The sequence below is a fragment of the Oreochromis niloticus genome, linkage group LG7 (assembly GCF_001858045.2).
Source record: "Oreochromis niloticus isolate F11D_XX linkage group LG7, O_niloticus_UMD_NMBU, whole genome shotgun sequence".
Lineage (NCBI taxonomy): Eukaryota > Metazoa > Chordata > Actinopteri > Cichliformes > Cichlidae > Oreochromis > Oreochromis niloticus.
Genome location: NC_031972.2, coordinates 11,356,423 through 11,375,586, shown reverse-complemented (window position 1 = coordinate 11,375,586; position 19,164 = coordinate 11,356,423). Strand labels below are relative to the sequence as shown.

The following is a 19,164-nucleotide window of genomic DNA, read 5'->3' as shown; positions in this document are numbered from 1 at the left end:
TGTTGTTAAACATATGCATTTCTTTCTGTACTATAACATACATCTCATGCTGGCTGCATTATATATTCCAGGCCACTGAAAAGTCAGAGAGGTTGGCCCTTTCGCTGGAGCAGTTGACCCTTGACAATAGAACACTGGAGACACAGGTGAGCAGAGGACTTTCACTGGAAATATGTGGGATGATGTTTATCACCTGTGGATACTGTGGATATACACTGCTGTGACTGAGGTCAACACAATGGTTTTACAAGTTCTATTCTATCCCTTGTTCTTGTTATCTTCTCTTTCACCAGTGTTAGCTGTTAGCTGAGCCCTGCCTCCCTGATAGTTACTGCACTTGCTATGCTACTTTGTGTGCACTCATCAGTTTACAGAATGGTGGCAGAATTACCATAGAAGTTCCAATAAGTTCAAGCTGTTTCAAACCAAAGCAGTTTCTTATTTTGAGCCGTTGATTGTGTCACCCGACATGATGTCTGTCTCTAACAGATGTTCTTGGCTGTAGCTAATCAGTCAGTTGAAAATATTTTCTATAGCTGTCTTTATGTTATTTTTTAATTTTTTAAATTTTTTATGAAAATTCAAAAATGTTGCATATAGGCTTGATGGTGACAAGATCGAGGCGACAACAACGTTTCCCAAAATAGCTTGTAAAAGTATTGCCAAACATATTTTAAAGTAATTTGTTTCATCTTCAACATTTAACGGATTCCTCTATTAATAGACTTTTGGAATGAAGACTAACACTGTTTGGCTGTTGAAACAATATCTCACATTAGCCTTTATGCTCCAGCAACTGCAATTGCTAGAGCATAAACTAGTATTTTGTAGGGCAGGTCAGAGCTGCTTAACTTTATCTTGTGCTGTGTTCCATTTGAAGTGGGAAGTCAGAAATCCTACCTTTTAAGTTGAAATCAACTGGAATGCCCCCTTGAATTGTACGTCTCACTTAAAAAGTGGGAGAAGCCTCACCAACCCCAACTTTGTAATTCAACATAGGAGTAGTTCATGTAAACATGAGAAAAAACTGTAAAACTGTGTTAAACAGCGTGCTCACGAGATCTAAATTTAAATTTTTTAAAATTGTTTGCACTTTTTAAAAAATTATTTACACTTTATTTTAGTTTTCATAATAATTAATTATATGTCCAAATTGAAATGAAATACCAGTAATTCTTCATGACTCTAAGAATTTAATTAATTTTAATCTGTAGTCTCTGGCAGGTTGATGGCATTTATAACCAGTAACGAAAAGTCAAAGCTACACCAGTATCTAATCATTGCTTCTTTGTGGCTGCTGTTTGTTGCATGAAATTAAAATAGCAAAAACTATCAACTATGACACAGTGGATGTGTTAGTTGTAAACAGGAATTCCTTTAATTATTGAATTATACATTAGAGCAGCAAACACTCTTTAATCCATCTCTGACCCTTTGCTGTTGGTATTGTACAGTTTCAGTGTCACATGCTTGTGTTCTACTTCATGTCGCCACAACCCCGTGAAAGAACTCGCACATGCACATCAGTTCAGCTTCTGTAGCCTACAGGGTTTTTGTTACATATTCACATCAACATTCCCACACCGACCGCATGTGATTGGGCCAGTCATCGTATTTAATCAGCCACCCATGAAATACTACAGTCCATCCCTCTTGTTGTATTTCATCCTTCTTTGCTTTCCCGTGTTTGCGACTTGCACTTTCAGCTGTAACTTTATATTTTTGTTATCTTATACTCGGCTCTCCTCTGTTTGCACTCCACATGCAGAGGATCATTCACTGCATGGCTCTTGCTCAAATAATGTACGTTCATCTTCGCTATTTGTCAGCTTGCCTGTGGGCTCCAGATGGAGAATCTCCTCACTACAAAAGAAATACATAGGAGATTAGAGTAGTAAATGAAAAATGAACATAAACATGCATTATGTTTGACATAAACTATATAATTTATTGGCCCAGCATTTTTCCTACACACTTTGATCAGCACTGCAGCTGTACTCTCCCACTGTTTTACAGAGAAATACTGAATGAATTTGAACACAACTTCCTTTCTATACCATTTGTTACTTGATGAATTCATGGATAATTAAAATACCATCATATTGGGGTAAGCAGAAAAAGAGACACTTAAGTTAACATTATAAGAACATGATTACATATATAATCAAAGTTGTATGTGCATACTGATGACAAGCAAGTTATGGCTTGTTTCTAAGCCCCTGTTACTCCAGTGGTAAGTTTATATACTTGAGTCAACTTAAACTGAGTATATAATATAACACCAGCTTGGCATGATTTAAGTCATCTATGACCCCTGCCTAATCTCCATTTGTGTCTGTCCTCTCTCCCATTCTTTCTCTATGGGATGTCTGCTCTCACTTTCTCTCTGATTCTCTAAAGAGGGTTTTATGGTCCAGGAGAGGTAGCATGTTTGCTCTCCGCTTAGCTATATTTAACTAAAGCTAAGCTAAACAGCAACACTAGATATGAAACACTAGACTTAAACTAAAATAAAAATAAAAAACTGGCAATTGAAAAAGACAAAAATAATCGACATATTGTGTGCTTATGAAATTTCCGTGGTTTTAGTCTTTGTCAGTGTGCTTAAATGTGAAGACAGCAGGTTGTTGCAGATAATTATTGTGATTGAAATATCGGCACTACTTGAAGTGTTATGTTTGTATTATAATACCTATTCTAGACTTCTTAAGTCTTGCAAAAATACCATCCACATTATAATAATTGAAAAGCCAAAACTAAGACTTAAACATAAAACTACAATGTTTCTGCTAATCATTCATCAGCAAGTTTAAATTGACAATTCAGTGTGTTATTCTACCATTAAGACATGTTGAGCTTTGGAAATAGATACATATTTTTAGCTAAGGTGCATTTGGTGTCAGTTGTCTCTGAGAGGATGAAGGATCCTTAATAATTTAATAAATATACAAATAAAATTTCTACATAGATTTAACTACGTAATATTTTCTATTTTAATATGTTGTACATAATATTTTATGCAGTTTTCGTTAAATATTTTTTGTTAGTCATTTTAAAGGTTAAAATAGAATTTTACCTTGTTGGTTATTTATGTAATAAATGTTAGTCATTTTGAAGTTACATAATTATAACTTGAGCACTCAAAATAAGCACCTCCTGCACAGTTCAACTCCTCTTTGTGTAAATTATTTAAGCTTTCATCGATGACGTTTTAATTCAGTATAAACGTTACATTTTGGATGCTTTCTTTCTGTTTGCCAGCACTGCTGAATAGTAGCATGTATCAAATTGGTCTGTGTATATTTTAATTCCAAATTTTTTGGTAGCTGCAGGAGGGAGAAATCTGAGTTTGTGCACTACAACAAACACTCATGTGATCAAGCAATTATTCAGCAGAGATGCTCTTACGTCTGGCTCCCTTCTCCACTCACCCATGATGCTGTAGGTAGTGATGTAACCCTGCACATGTCATAGTGAGCTGCCGTGTGTGTGTGTGTGTGTGTGTGTGTGATGAGTTCTGGCAACATTACTTCAGTATAAACAGCTGACTTGAGATCAGTCTCTTTTGTGTTTTGTGTTGTGGTGTCCAGAGTTATTATAGGTTTTTTTTTCATTAATATCTTCATTGAATTAATTCCTACTCTGAGCATTCTAATATGTATACAGAGATGAAAAGTAAGGAAAAAGAAAAAAGGGGCTGACTGCAGATCATCTTAATGTGCAGTTCTCTAATTAAGCATGTTATTTTTCGTGCAGCTGCCTTACAAATTTAAAAGCACCAAATTAAAATCACAAGAGGCTTTTTATAGACAGATCCTCAGGAACACAACACAGAGGTCTCATCACTTTAGATTACTTATGAAAGAGTCCCAAATATTCTGAAAGAGTAGCATTACCTGTTTTTGCGTTTGTGCTGATATGCTGTGTTTGGTCTTCACTGAGTATGTTACTGTGCATTATGGCCAACTTCATGGGCATCTTCATTTTAGACTTGTCTGTGTTGCAGAGGTCTTGGGGTTTGTTCAGTTGCAACTTTCAAAACCTAATCTGTGCTGTCATGTGTGAGAGAAGAGCCTTTTTCCTGGGAACACTTCGGGAAAAAAAGACATACTAACCTTTTGTTACCAGTTTTAACATTTAACATACTTTATGAGACCTATAGAGTCTGAGATGTTGCAGTTTCTCTGAATATTACAGTCTGACCTTTGAATACATTTTCTGGGATGTCCATTCTTAGAAAGATCAAGATCACGGGTGATGTCTTTCCTTCTTGCCATTGTGTTAACACATGGACTAAATGTTTCAGTCCAGCAAACTACTAAAGCTCCCGCTCATCCCGATGATCAGTTAGTTCATTTGATTAGCAGCACCTGATTGTTACTTACCCTTTTAATTCCTGTGGAAACAGTAAGGATCTACTTCAGCTTTCTTTTAAGATCTTCTAAGGAGCAGATGCTGTTTTTTATTATAACCTGAAAAACTTGAAATAGGGCATACTTTCTTTTCCACATGACTGTACATAGCATAAATTGTTACATTTGAAAGGAAAATGGTGTGGCACACGGTCCTGTAAAGACTAAAGAGTACTGTAAACAACAGAGTTGGAGTAGATCTGCTTTTTAAACAGCATGACTCCATTTCTAAATTACCCTGGCCTCTCTGTTTGCATTATGTCCTGTAAAATATAGATTCATACTGGCACATTATAGACAACATAAAACAATAATTGTGATATTTTTGTCGTGTGCCATTGTAGGCAAATAATATTTAGGTCTGGCCATGAAGACAAATACACCACATTTAAGTAAAGTGCGATAATTTCCTAACTTAGTACATGGAAAGAACATCTTCATTTCAAATTAACCAAGCTGTTTCACCATTTAAACCGTAACGTGTAATAACCTAACATAAATATTTCTAATAATAATAATAATTCTACGTGTAGATGCATTTCTTTTCTGTTAGCCGGTTCCTAAAGCTAAGAACTAAAACTATGGACTGATTGATATGGAATCAGGCATCGCTGTATAGACATTAATTGGTCATGTAGATAATGATTACCTGCAGCCTTAGTTAGATTTCCAGAGTATCTATGCTATAACACATCACTAAACGAGTGCAGGAGCCTAAAGTATGAAGGCATGTCTGGTAGAATGTATATTACATGTTGTTGCAGTCTCCAACTGAGGGTTCAATCTGAGATGCTGAAATTCATCATGAATGAATGGTCAACATTCTCATGAGTGTGTGTGCATGTGGTGTGCACAAACCAGATTGTGAGCTGCAGAAAGGTGGGGGGCGAGTCTGAGGAGGAGCTTATTTAGGCTTACATAATGGGAAGTGCTAACCTAACCTGACTCTGTGTGTGAGAGAGAGAGAGTTGTTCAGGCGACAAGCTCTCCATTTCTCTCTCTCAGTCGTGCACAGCAGGGTATGAGAGCTGATGGTTTATTGATGCCTAGCGGCTTGTGTTGGTGCATGCATTTTACAGACAGAGCAAGAGGGGAGGGATTGTCACAACACTGCTGTCGTTTAGCAAGGGAACGTATCTGAAATCCAGCAGTGGTAAGCTGTGTAGGTATGGACATAGCTGCTCTGCATCAGGGTTACTCCAACAACCTCTATTCGCCTCACTACCAGGTAGGATCATTTGTTAGATTTTTATTTTTTTTTTAGCACATCAAACTGATAGGAAAACCTTGTCAGTGCTGCAGTCATTTTCTAATACAGTAGTATCTCTTGGTTATTGTAAGCAGGTAAATGATCCTTGCCTGTGCCTGTGACCTATTGGATAATTCTGTATTTTGTGCTTGTTTGTGTGTCTTCATGTGTTTATGCATTCAATTTGGACATTATCATAATAGAATTAAAAAACTCTGAAACTCAGCTGCAGTTAATATCACAATGTGTAAATGTGCGAATGGAAACGTACTCTAAAAGGCTAGCATGAGGTTTTTATAATCTATTTCTTTTCTTTTTTGTTTCAGCAAAAACATAGACTTCAAAGTCGTACTCGTTAATTAATTATTGACTGACGCTGTTCTAAAGCAGCTGATATCACAGCGCTGCATGTGTCCGAGAAGCGCTTTGAAGCTTCAGGAGTGATTTCAGATGTGTTTGGAATCTCTGCCATGTGACTCAAATGGGAAACAAAAAAGTTTGCTTGCAGTGAAGTTGAAGGAACAGATCTTTCTGGGGCTTTTATTTTTAGTTCCAGCTCATGATGCTGTCTGCTGGCCTCTTTGGTCTGCTGGTGTATTTTAGGTATTACCTCTGGTCTCACTCTTAATGACCCAGATATTCTTTTTTTCTTACTGCAGTTTTCTTGAATGTAAACCAAGGAATGCAACAATCAAGAACAAGATGTTGAATATATCTGTGTGTTTTGTAGAGCTCAAAAATGTTGCTGGAATTTAAATAAGGGAGAGAAGGAGAGAATCAAACCATAGACACTCATGTGTGTGGTCACTGTCTTAACCCCAGCTTTGGGGATTATCCCAGCCAGTAAATACCTTGATAATTGATTAGATGGGGATTCAGATAAATTGACTGTCACTACTTTCGGCTTCTGTACTTTATGGACTGTTTTTCACCTTTGCTTTCAGTTTTTTTGTGAAAGAAAGATTATGAACATGTCCTTAGTAGGACAGGGATTTCTGTTGACATATGGATTAATGAGAAGTGGAGTTTTATATTGTTAACTGACTGTTACATACGCAATGTTATGAAGAAATCCAAAATTATCCAAAATTAAAGGTTTTTTTTTTCTTGCTTCGTTCTCTTGGTGTTGAATTCTGACTTTCCTTTTCCTGTTTAAGCTAACTTCTTTGCTATGCATAAATAGCTAAAACATTTACACCAGTAGGCTACATAACTCATATCCCTCACTAGTGATAAAAAGCCTGAAATGAGACATTCCACACTGAAGTAATGAGGTAGAAGAACAAAACCAAACTCTTTAAAATTGCAGAGCATCGCTGTTGGAACAAGAACGTCTTTGAGTAATTGCAGCTGTAATTACAGCCAAGATGAAATAAGCATAAATACTCCAGACGGGATCCAAAAATCACTGACCAGCACACAATTGCAATATTGGTTCATTTCCTCTAGAGAAATAATAATAGGGTTAGGTGTAATTTTGTATACCTGTAGTCCCTGTGTCTTTCTCACCCTCTTTCCTTTCTTCCATCTTGCTCCTCTTCAGCTTGAGGCTTTGAAACAGCAGAACTCCAAATATCAGGAAGAGCTCAGTCTCTCAAAAGAGCGGAGCAGCTCAGAAAACCAGCGTATTGGCATCCTCTGCAAGGAAATGTGAGTACTCATGATAACTAATGTGTTTTTTCCTGCCTCTTGCCTCCCGTAAAGGTGACCCCCAGCCAGCCAGTTCATTAGTTTGGAGCTGCTAAATTTGTCCTTGGGGCCAAATGTTCATTAAAAATCCAGTCTGCATTTTCAAGCTCTAATTCCAGCACAGTAAGGACTGTGTGAGAATGTGGCTTGACAGTTGTTAGTTGTTACCTTAACGAGTCAGAAGTACTTTTATTTTTATAGCTGAAATGTCAAATGTGCTGTTGAATTGGCAACATGTGTAACTCTCTAGAGAGATGCTTCCACTTGTAAATATGCTCTAAATTGTTGTGCAAAGCACAATTAGTCAGACCATGCTGTTGTGTGATAATGCATGTGGAGGACAATGTACAATACTGTTTATGAGCACAGCAAAGAAAGCCCATTTGGGTATTACTCCTTCTATATAAACATTCCTGAATCATGACACCTGACTGGAAATTTAGATTGAGTGTGCATTCATTATCCAGGTTTGAGATCCTTAACTGTACAATCCATGTTATGGTTTTTACATTACTGGATGTATATGTTTGCGATATTTTTGACGGTGTGTCTTCACAGATGCTTAAAAAGTCTGAGAGCCATTTATGCAAAATTAAGGCCTTAACTATACTTAAAAATGTCACAAAATGTGATCCTGAAATATCTTGATTGAATCTGCAGTTTTGTCGACACAGTAATCTCACATGTTTCAAGCAGCTTTTGGCTGCTTGCTCATTCACATCGGGTCTTCACAGCAGGTAGCTCCGCATGTTTGATTCAGCAGATGTTTTATGACAGCTGCCTTTTCTGATGGGATTTACATCGTCTCCTGGGATTGAACTGATTGAACATGGAAATAATAATCATCCCCTTCTTCCAAAAAGAGTAGAGAAGCTGTGTGTGTGAAAATAGTGAAAATGGCACTGTCATGCAGCATCATGAACCTTAGCCGCATGATCCTTATATCTTGACTTTTCTCTGCTCAAGTTCATTTAAAACATTATCTGAATTAAAATTGGACATTTTTTTTGACAGTGTGTTATCTACATTATTAATTCCTTCTATGTCTTCGGTGTTGACATGTAGATGTGGAAAGTCTTTAACTTGCACTGACTCAGCAGTATATCTTTGATTGTAAGCTGAAACATGGTGCTTTTGATTCAGGTTAAAAGTATTCTCTCTTCTTATGGCATATTTTTTCTTCTTTTCTTCTTCTTTTTTTCTTTTTTGTTTGTTTCTGGTGAAGTTCCAGTCTGCCGCCGAGCTCTATTTATAGAGCTTGCGTTTCTCTCAAGCTGTCATGTGCCTCTGTGTACATGTGTAAATATGTAGTGTGTCCATGCGTGTGTTTTTGGAGCCTTTACATCATCCTGCCACACATCCCCTTGAGTCATCAGAACCCTTAAATTGCAATGTCAGAGCTCCAGATGGATTTAACTGGTTGGATTACAGTCATCAATATGTAGCATGTAGAGGCAGCAAATGGAGATGAAAAATGTCAACAAATGACATCAGTTACAGTGTAACGGTTCCAGTCTCCTCAAGCAGCATTTTGTCTTTTTTTCTGCCTTTGCCTAAATAATTGAAAATAAAAGCTCTCTATATGGATGATTCATGTTACAGTCTTATTTTGTTGTTTTACATTTTCTTTCCCTCCACCTCCACCCGCCTTGTCCCAACAATGTTTTTCGCCATCCTTTTTGAGGCACGTCCTTCCTCACTCTGGTCCTGTTATGTAATCCCTCCTCTCCTCCTAGGACCGCCTGGCTCCGACATGGCTATTTCTCTTGTTGTGACATCAGCATGTGCGTGTGTTCTGTGTGTGTGGGAGAGAGAGAGACAGCGAGAGAGAGGGTTTTCAGGCTTGTACGGAAACAAGGTGGCTTTGTGCTATGAGAGAACAGCTGTAAACATTGTAGCTCACATATATGTCATGATTGTGTTATTTTGGTGCTGCTGTAATTTTATCTTTGAAGGCCAAAAATATTGTTCATTAACTTCATTTGGTTTACATATTTTTTTTATGCTTTAGTTTCTTTCACTTTTTCTTTTACTGTTAAAACGGTCACACAGGAGGTGTTAAGGTAGAGAACTCAGCTGTAGGCCACCTGTGTTATGGAAGAGTACAGGAAATTGGATTTGCGGTATAAATAAACAGTTCAGATGATGTTTATATTTGTGTTGATAAAATGGCTGATTTGTCACAGCTGTGGGATTCATGAAAGTGAGAGATGATTGTCTGAAATCAGAATCAAAATTAGCTTTGCAAAGAAAGAATTCAGTCATAGTCTTATTTGAAATAACACTCTTGACAGCAGACACACTACATGAGACATGTTGCTGAAATTGCACTTATTTTTCAGGCTGTTCTTTCTTGTAAATAGATAGACAAATTGTGCTTTATGTGGAATATGAATTAAAATGATCATGCATTGAAATAATCATTGATTTCCTGCAGTGTGAAGGTAGCAAAAGATATTTAGATCTGTAAGCAGGGTCTGTCCGTCTTTTATCTAAAGCAGGAGTGGTAAACTCATTTTACATCATGCCCTGTTTTTTACCATGTAAAAAAATGTATTGTAGAAGTAGAATTTAGAAATATAATTTAGAATAGATATTCTATTGTTAACATTGGCAAAAAAAAATTAGTTTGCTGTTAATCAACCGATTACTTTTGCCCACAGTTTGCCCGCGTAAGTGTACAACCCAGGTCTCACTGAGTAGCAAGTTAAATCCAAGTCATTGCACCTTGTTGGGCAGCTGGTAACACAGTTGTGGCTAAGGATAGATCCCAGCGTGAGCATACCAACATACAGTGACGGTGCTAACCTGCTGTTATTTAGCAGGTGAAATGTTGACATTTTCTTCATCTCATTTAATTATTTTAGCATGTTAAAATGAATAATTAGTACCTAACACAAAGCGCAACTGGAACTGAGACAAGAGGTTTGTGATGTCCTCGGAACACAGAATATGTAAAAAGAACTGCACAGTGGAGCGCACTGTTGTTAGAGTGCAGGATGCTATAGAGGCATGGGCAATGTAATTATACAGCAGACAGCTAAATATTTCACCCAGATGGTGCTGTGATTGGGCTATGAGTCACACATAGCTTCAGAGTTTTAACTTTGACACAAATCCTAATAATGACCCACATGGGGCTAAACTCATTTTCCTGAACGAATCATTTAGTTCCAGCATCCAAAAATATCCAGATTCATAAATTCCCTGACAACACTGTCTATGCTGCTGTCTTTTTTATATAGTCTAATAGTGTAGTGTAGGTAGGTCAGTTGTATAGCAGTACAGTATATAAACTACTCCTTTAAAATAGGACTGTGTCATGAGTGAATGTAGGCAGCAAAAACAGAACAACACGTGTCTTTCTAAGTGATGAGAGCTAATATGTAGATTAGCTCATCACATTTCACTACTTTAAGATTTAGGAATGTGTTGCAAAATCAGTTTCACCCCAGTTCTTTTCATTCCTCAAGGCATCCAGAGATGGCACCGGAACTCAGTAGTCATTTCACAAACCTTTATTCATCTTTATTCATCTTCATTCATCTTCAGTTAAGCATGCATCTTCTAGAAGGGAAGACGTGCAAGGCCGGTGTCCCTCTGCAAAATCTTCACTCCTTTGTTTGTTACAGTCAGCTTTATAGAAGCGACCCCATCATAAAACCCCCATGGTGTGCTGCAAACTCTGTGTCTGTGTGTATGTACGAGCATGTGAGTGCCTGTGTGTGCGCATACCCGTATGTCTATGTGAGTGCACACGAGTGACTGTGTGCATGTGGGTGTGTCGTAACAGTCAAAGCACTGTGTGTGTCTCTGTGTATGTGACTTCCTGGGGGTCATAAAAGTAATCCCCCTTCCAGACCACAGTTATCCAGTTACAAATGTTGAGACCCCCACCTAGGTATCCCCTGGGGAATTTCCACTCAGCATTAACTTCTCTTTGTCTTACTTTCACAGCTCAAGTGGGGAAAGGTCTCCTAGAAATCTACTCCTAAGTTTATGACACACTCGGGCCTTTATTACATCGAGGGCAGTGTCAGTGTCTCTACAATAATTCTACATCCTATCTAACACATTTCTAAACTCTAAAATAGGCTAAACATATCTTCAATTGTCGTGCAAAATGTTTGACATTTTGGTTATTTTTTCAGAAACTAATAAACTAATAAATGTCAGAGATCAGTTTCATCACAATCATTGCTGTATGAAAATTGTCTGTGTATACAGCATATAATGTACATTGACAATCTCACATTCAATTTACACTGAAGTCAGGTCAGTGGTCAGTGACCATTGCTCTTGGCACAGAGGGTTGTTCATTTTAGTTGTCTTTTGTATGTAAGCTGAACTAAACTAAACCTGATCTCTTTACATCAGAGAATATCTTAACATAGATTATGTACATTTTAGAAAATGACGTCACGGTGGCGTTTCATCCTTTATACTGTCAATATCTTGAACTGTGCCTCCCAAAAGAGATTTCAGAGACTGAAGAAGTCACTTGGATGAGTGACGAAACGTTTCTCTCACTGAAAATCGTACATCTAGATGAACAGAATCCACCTTTTGGGATTTACTTATCTGGATGATTGAGCATACATCAAGACATCTTGAACTGTGGTGGCCCTCTACCTCCCTATATTTGTATTGCTAACTTCATGACCATTAATATGTTAAAGCCTCACCCAGGCCCAGAGAGCTAGGCTCGTGAAACAGCTTCTGAAAATTTTCTGTGCTGCTTTTGTGGGAGGGGCACACAGCACTCTCTGATCGTCCCTGCTCAGACATCACAGACATAGAAATAGCTTTTCTAAAGTCTGAGAATAGTTTCCAAATATAAATCCATTGTGTTTTGAAACAATCCATTTGAAGTAATGATTAACTTTTTTTTTTTTAAGATGCACTGAGCATTTTTACAGATATCTCTTATTTAGTGACAGTTATAGACATGAACTGAAAGTTCGGAATTTTAATTCAGAAATAGGAAAATAACAATTGTCCTTTGATTACTTTAAACCCAAATATCACAGCTGGGCAGAAAAGCTGAGTCCATGACCAAGTGGAGTTTTCATAGTTGGCTCAGACATGTCTGAATAACAGCTGGACACTGCTGTAGAGATTTTTGTATTCAGTAAAGAATAGAAGAAAGAAGTTAGTGAGGTGTTTACACAAACTGCATATGACCGCAGTTCCTGTAGTGGAGGCCAGTGTGTTCTTAGGGACATACTTTTTTGGTTTCTCAGCAAGACCAATGAAAGAACGCTGTATGAAAGACTGCACTGAAGTTTGTAGAAAAGAGGATGGCCTGAATATGATGTAATACTTAAGCTCTATGTAGCTGTTTCTACACATTAACTCCAGCCCTGAACTCTTCTATGGTTTACCACACAGAGACGTGTGCAAATGTAAATGTCAGGCACATTCAAATTAGACTAAATTGAAAACTATTCTCTAAAAAAATTGGGTTATCTTCTCAAAATTTTGGCTTACTCAGTATCTGGAAATTTCAAATAGTAATCAGCTACAACTGCCTGTGTTGTTAATTGTTAACAATCCTGACTGGTGAGTCATACAGTTGTTATGATGGAAGGTGTTGATTTTTGACTGCTAGCATAAAATCAGCTTTTAGCAATTTCACATTGGCTTTATTATTTTTAGGTCAAGATCCATCAGTGGCTTTGCACTTTAATGTACTATCACATTAGCCTCAGAATCAAGCCTGTTGCCTCTGGTTGATACCATATGTAGATCTCAATCACCATTTGGGTTGGCTGCTTGGTCAGTGCATCTCCTGTAGAGAGATGCGTTTTAATGGGAGAACATGTACAGCTTATAAAACAAACAGCAATATCAATGTCTCCTAATAACCCCTGTGTGCTTTTATTTACGTTACATGTTGTGTGATCATATTATAGTCTTTAAATTAGGGAGTGTCAGCTGGCAAGGACATCTGTGTCTTTTGAGAGTAGAAGAGAACTAATGGGTGCTCAACATGAACATTTCATCATTGAAATGTATTCATCATTTACAAAAATAGCCTCTAATATATTTGCTGTGTATATCACTAATGATTCTTGTAACAGTACAAAATTCATTAACCATTAGAATATTTAGCCAGATGTGTGTTGGATATGCTTACTTAGGTTTGTATAGGTGAGATGTTAACAGATGTGAATATCTGGGAATCACCAGATTTAAGCATATAGCAGTGTTGGCGACACAGACATCACTGGGACCTCACTACACTGCCTTTAGAGCAGCCCTCAAACATGTGAATTGTCTTTTCCTTCCCTAGTGAGGAGCTGAAGCTGGCATCCCACAAGTCTCAGCATCCTGATGAGGTATTGGCCTTTTTAACTTTCTTATTATGTAAATGCTTTTCCCTTATCCTGTTAGAGCTCAGGGTTTTGGCCTAGTGAGGTTTTATCTCCTGCTGTGACTAAATTGTTGAAGCTAAGACGGGTTTAGCTTCTATTTAAATTCTGCTATATATTGTCTGTGTGTGTTTACGCCTCAGCACAACGAGGATCGCAGCAGTCAACAGCCAGACATGAAGACCAGGTTAGATACTATGAAATATGTGCTTCAAATTTTGAATGTTGATTTTCTGACTTTTTAATATATTTTCCTGTTTAGTTTTTAAACATTGAACATAGAATGTTGTAGTGTTCGTCACTGCATCTCTCAGTAATTCCTCTGCTGATGCATCTAAAACTGATGTAACAAACTATAAAAGACTACAGCCAACAACAATAATGATGTCATATCTTTCATTTTTTAGCAAATAACCATTTAACTCATTTTTAAAAAGTGAAAAATTAGTTGTTTGGGCAGCACCAAATTCCTCTATAACATAAACAATCATTATTTGGTATGAATATGTATGAAAGTATGACTCATGCAACCCTACTTTAGTAGAGTTCAAGAATACAAATATCAATTTGAAAATGAACACACTTGGTCCCCTTTAACTCTTCAACTATAAACTAGCACAACACAGTAGCTATAACAACTAAAAGCAGCTAAACAAAGATACACACAAAGCCATTAAAACAACACTAAACAGCTTCTGAAGTCATTATCAGGAATGACCAGAAATAATACCACAGTATTATAATGTTTTAATTCCTTAATTCCTGGTTGATTATTCAAATATTGACATTAGGAGATTCATTCTTTTGGAGATTTGGAGGGTAGCCTTAATGTGACGTGGTTCCTCTAATGGGACCCCCTGCTGTACTTACACACATCCCTCTGTTGACTGCTGGACTGGTAACAGAGCTGATGAAGAGCTAAAGTGTGAAACTTGGTGTGAAAGTCTATAGATAAAAATCAAAACCTCTCTGGTTGTAATTTGCTGGTTTGTTGCTGAAGGTTTAATTAAAGACTGGAAAAAAAGAAGTATAATAAGAGATTGTAACCAAGTAACTTGCTGACTAACTGATTGTTGGCTCCAGCTTCATACTTGGTCAACAGCTATGAGTGCAGGATTGATCTCTGATCACCAGGATATAAGAGGCTATATAACCAATGTCATTTTTGTACATCTGGATGTTTTCTTCAGAAAACAACTAGCTTTAAGAAGTTTTTATCAGAGTCAACTGGTGATTTTATACTTGCAGTTTTTATGTCCTGTTCACCACTGAAATTGAGATTATTAGAGATTAGTTTTAAAAAGTGCTTCAAACAACTCCCCACATAACTGAGAGGAGAGGTTTTAAGATGACTCCTGAGGAGACAGACTTGCGTCTAGAAAGACTTCATTGCTATCTATTTGAGAGACTCACTATGAACAAAGTCCTCCTCCAGTTATTATCTTTCATATTAATGTTCTGGTCAAATGACCAGGGGCAGCATAATGCTGGGATCCTTGGCACTGTGCCTCACAGCAAAAATGCCCTGGGTTTGAAATCACCACCCAGTTTGGCTGTCCAGTGGAGTATGCACGATCTGCATGTGACTGCATGGGTTCTCTCCAGGTGTTCAGTACAAAAACATGCACATGAACTCACCATAAACGGCTCTAGGTGTGAAAGGATGTCTATGTATCTGCATTAGTCCTGTGAGGAACCTGGTGATCTGTCCAGGGTGTAACATCCCTTTTGTCCCATGAAAACTAGGATAGGCTCCAACCAACCCACAACCCTGAAGTGGATAAACCGTTAAGAAAATGGATGGATTGTACAGCATAGAGTATAAAAAATAAATAAATGGACCAAGATATGACCCTCAAAGCTCTTCACGTATTACAAAAGCAGAAAAGCAACCTCTGAATCTTTAAAATCATAAGACATAAGGGCACTCTTTGTTTAAATTAAAAAAAAGAAACTCAACTGAATATCTTTGGATATTAGACTTATAGTCAGGTAAACCAAGCAATATGAATATGTCACTATGGGATTTAGTTCCAGGCCACGTTGCATTAGAGCTGTGTTTTTTCTTTTAGTATTCCCAGATTTGCTCTAAGTTGGATAACATTTGATTTTTTTAAAATGTAATTTTAGTTCCTTCATCTATTCACTGTGACGTTGTTTGGTCTTATTTTAAGCCTTTTCTAAGTCTTGAAACAAAAGAAGCTGTGAATATCACTTCTGTGGGCCTGTGCCAGTCATAAACAGAAACACTGTGTTTTTAGTGATCAGGATATTAAAACATCTCACCACTTATGTAGAGCAGTGACTTAAGTTCTGAGTGAAAGGGACAGTCTAACATCAAAGACAAATATGTGGTGTAAGATCAGAGTGAAGTGAAGTCAAAAAGATGTAAGATGTAAAGATGAACTGGCAGCTCCGCAGTTTTGGCTTGAGGGGAATGGCAAGGTTGCATACAATTAGAGCAGAAATAATAGATGTGGTGGGAGAGATTGTTTTCAAGTAAACGTTAAGAGACATGAGAAATGATTCAGTGAAACAAACTGCTCTCCTTCTCTTTGGTTTGTCAAGACTGCTGGAACGGATATGTTGCCGGAGTGTCAGCTGGTTGCCACTATTCTGTTGTAATTGTTTTTGGCAATCGGCGATAAAATCTGCTGAAATACAGCTAAGATGATTATTCAGGTGCTACATCTTTCAGAATCTGAAGGCCTCAGTTTACATGGGAAATATTAAAGTTCATGACAGCACGATTACTGCACTTGTTTGGAGGGGTTGCCAGAAGAAAGCTTCTCTCTATAAAGAATATGGCAGCACAGCTTTGCAAAGTTGCATATGAACAAACTGCAAAACATCTGGAACAATGTCCTTTGGACAGATGTGAGCATAGTCAAGCCAAGTCAAGTCATTTTTACCTATATATCACATTTTTCAAACAACAGAAGTTGAACAGTAGGCAGCACAGTGGCACGGTGGTTAGCACTGTTGCCGCACAGCAAGAAGGTCCTGAGTTCAATTCCACCATCAGGCCAGGGTCTTTCTGTGTGGAGTTTGCATGTTCTCCCCGTGTTTGCGTGGGTTCCCTCCGGGTACTCCGGCTTCCTCCCACCGTCCAAAGACATGCAGCTTGTGGGGATAGGTTAATTGGATAATTGAAATTGTCACTAGGTGTGAATGTGCGAGTGAATGTGAGTGTGAATGGTTGTCTGTCCTTGTGTGTTGGCCCTGTGACAGACTGGCGACCTGTCCAGGGTGTACCCCGCCTCTCGCCCTATGACAGCTGGGATAGGCTCCAGCGCCCCCCGCGACCCTGAAAAGGATAAGCGGAAGCAAATGGATGGAGAAGTTGAACCAGTGCTTTGCTGAAACACTTATTTGCAATCCAGGTCTCCAAGTACTAAGTTCTAAAATTGGTAAAAACCATTACAAAACACAGACCTCACAGGGCAACATGATAAGGATAATAACTCATTTCAATGGTAAAACAATGATAATCAAATGAAAGAGCAGTAGAAAGTGTGACCAAACCAAAATAGGGATCTCAGACTTAATTAAAAGAAACTAAAAATAGGTTGAATCAACAATTGGCAATTTTAAGGATTTAAAATTGCCGATTGTCAATTGACAGTAACTGCAAAGGCCTGCTCACCTTTAGTCTTTAGGCAGGAAGAGGCATTGTGAGAAATTGTTGGGATGATTCAAGTATTCTGGAGTGATATGAGGCCATCTGTTCCACAGCTAAAGCTCGGATAAGACTGAGTCATGCAACAGGACAATGATGATGATGACAACAGAATCACCGACAATAAAAAGAATCAAGACGTTTTAAAAACCCAGAGTTCATTTGTTAGCTTTATCAACTCTTTCAATACTGTGTTGGGACTTTAAGAAAATGAAATAAATGAAAGTCCATAAACCTCAATGAGGTGAAGCGATGTTGAAACAGATTCCTCCGTAATGTGAGAGACTAATAAAGTCATAACCATCACTTGAAGTTATTGCTGGTAAAGCTGCTTCTACAAGCCACTGAGCCACAGGGTCTTTTTACACAGTGAATGTTTTTTTTCACATGGTTGTTTGAATGCTTTTACTACTTTCTGGGGTCGAATGAATGGTTTACTTTTAAGTAAAGTAGTGAAGGTCTTAAGTGGTGGTTTTGTCTGTTTCATCAAACAGACAAATTTCTGTTCTGGAAGACACATAAGCAGACATGAAGAGGACTTCAAATACTGTTGAAACTGCCACAGATCTCAGCTGTGCTCACGCATCCTTACAACAACACAGTGTTTCTCTCTCTAACTGTCGGTGGTCAGTGGGACATAAAAAATCCATCCAAAAATACATCTGTAGGATTTTTATGCACCAATCTGATTTTGCTTCAAAGTTGTTTTTAAACCAAAGTATAAACCAAAACTTATACTACACACGTTCACGTTATTATTGATAATAAAATATTATAGTTTTGTTATCGGCTCAGTCGACCCATCCCCTACTCAACACAGCACTGAACAACCCCATGATAATGCACGTTATGTATAAGTTATCACAGAGAAAGGATCCAATGAATGACACAGAAAAACTGAAAGAGGACATCAGCAATAATAACCAATTCCAGCAAAGGGGCAGGAAAAAAGTCTAAAACAAATACAAAAGGTCATACGCAAGGAAAGACTAAATGTGAGGAATAACATAGATAGTAGAAACCAAGAATTACCTGCAAAGTTTAATTTAGAATATTAAGGCAATGTGGAAAGAGGGAGTTTTTTTTAGTAACCTTACATAAATTTTTTAAACAATAATGGGGAGAAGGAGATGTCTGCAACCACATGGCTGCTGAAACTCTACCAAATAAATGCAACAACAATTTCCCTGATTTTAGTCTTTGAGGGGAGGGGCTTCCACCATTTCTCCTTTAGATTTCTATTCAGGATACTTTTAGTGCTATGGCTCTCAATGGAGAGCAAATACATCTCGTTTCAGACAAAGGGTGAACTGAGTGGACGCACAAAGCTTTAGTGTAGGATGTAGATTATTTTGAACTGTGACCCTGTAAAAAGTGGGACAACAGTTTATATGTAGCTCAAGAGGTCAAATCTTGGTCAAAATGACAGAAAACTTAAAGAAAGGCAACTTTCATGAATAAATCGACATCTTTAACATCTGAAGGTCCAGTATTTTTGGATGGACACTCATAAATTAGCAAATACCACTGGCAAGAAACTGGAAATAAAAAGTCCTCTCACTGTTTACTCCTTGTACACATTTTTCTGCAGAGAAACTGTCTCAAATGTGGAATCAGAGGGGGACACAAACTTCCAGAAATCCACTGGAGCCTTAATCTCAGACAAAGACCGGGAATTAGAAACTCTGAGGAATGAGGTACTCACGCTCAGCTTACAGTATCTTGGACACTCTACATTTGTTTTGTGTAATGCCAAATATG

The 19,164-nt window shown here is 37.8% G+C and overlaps 1 protein-coding gene across 3 annotated transcripts in view; it reads left to right on the top strand.

Moving 5' to 3' along the window:
• The window catches only part of clip1b (CAP-GLY domain containing linker protein 1b), a 47,225-nt gene that overhangs the window by 22,517 nt on the left and 5,544 nt on the right, over positions 1–19,164 (top strand). For 2 of the 3 annotated variants that reach the window (XM_003455114.5, XM_005459637.4), the window contains 5 exons: positions 72–146; positions 7,205–7,311; positions 13,646–13,691; positions 13,868–13,911; positions 18,995–19,100. In XM_003455114.5, the coding sequence (XP_003455162.2) occupies positions 72–146; positions 7,205–7,311; positions 13,646–13,691; positions 13,868–13,911; positions 18,995–19,100 (378 nt within the window). The remainder of the gene's footprint in view (positions 1–71; positions 147–7,204; positions 7,312–13,645; positions 13,692–13,867; positions 13,912–18,994; positions 19,101–19,164) is intronic. The other variant, XM_019360704.2, reaches the window with a different exon arrangement.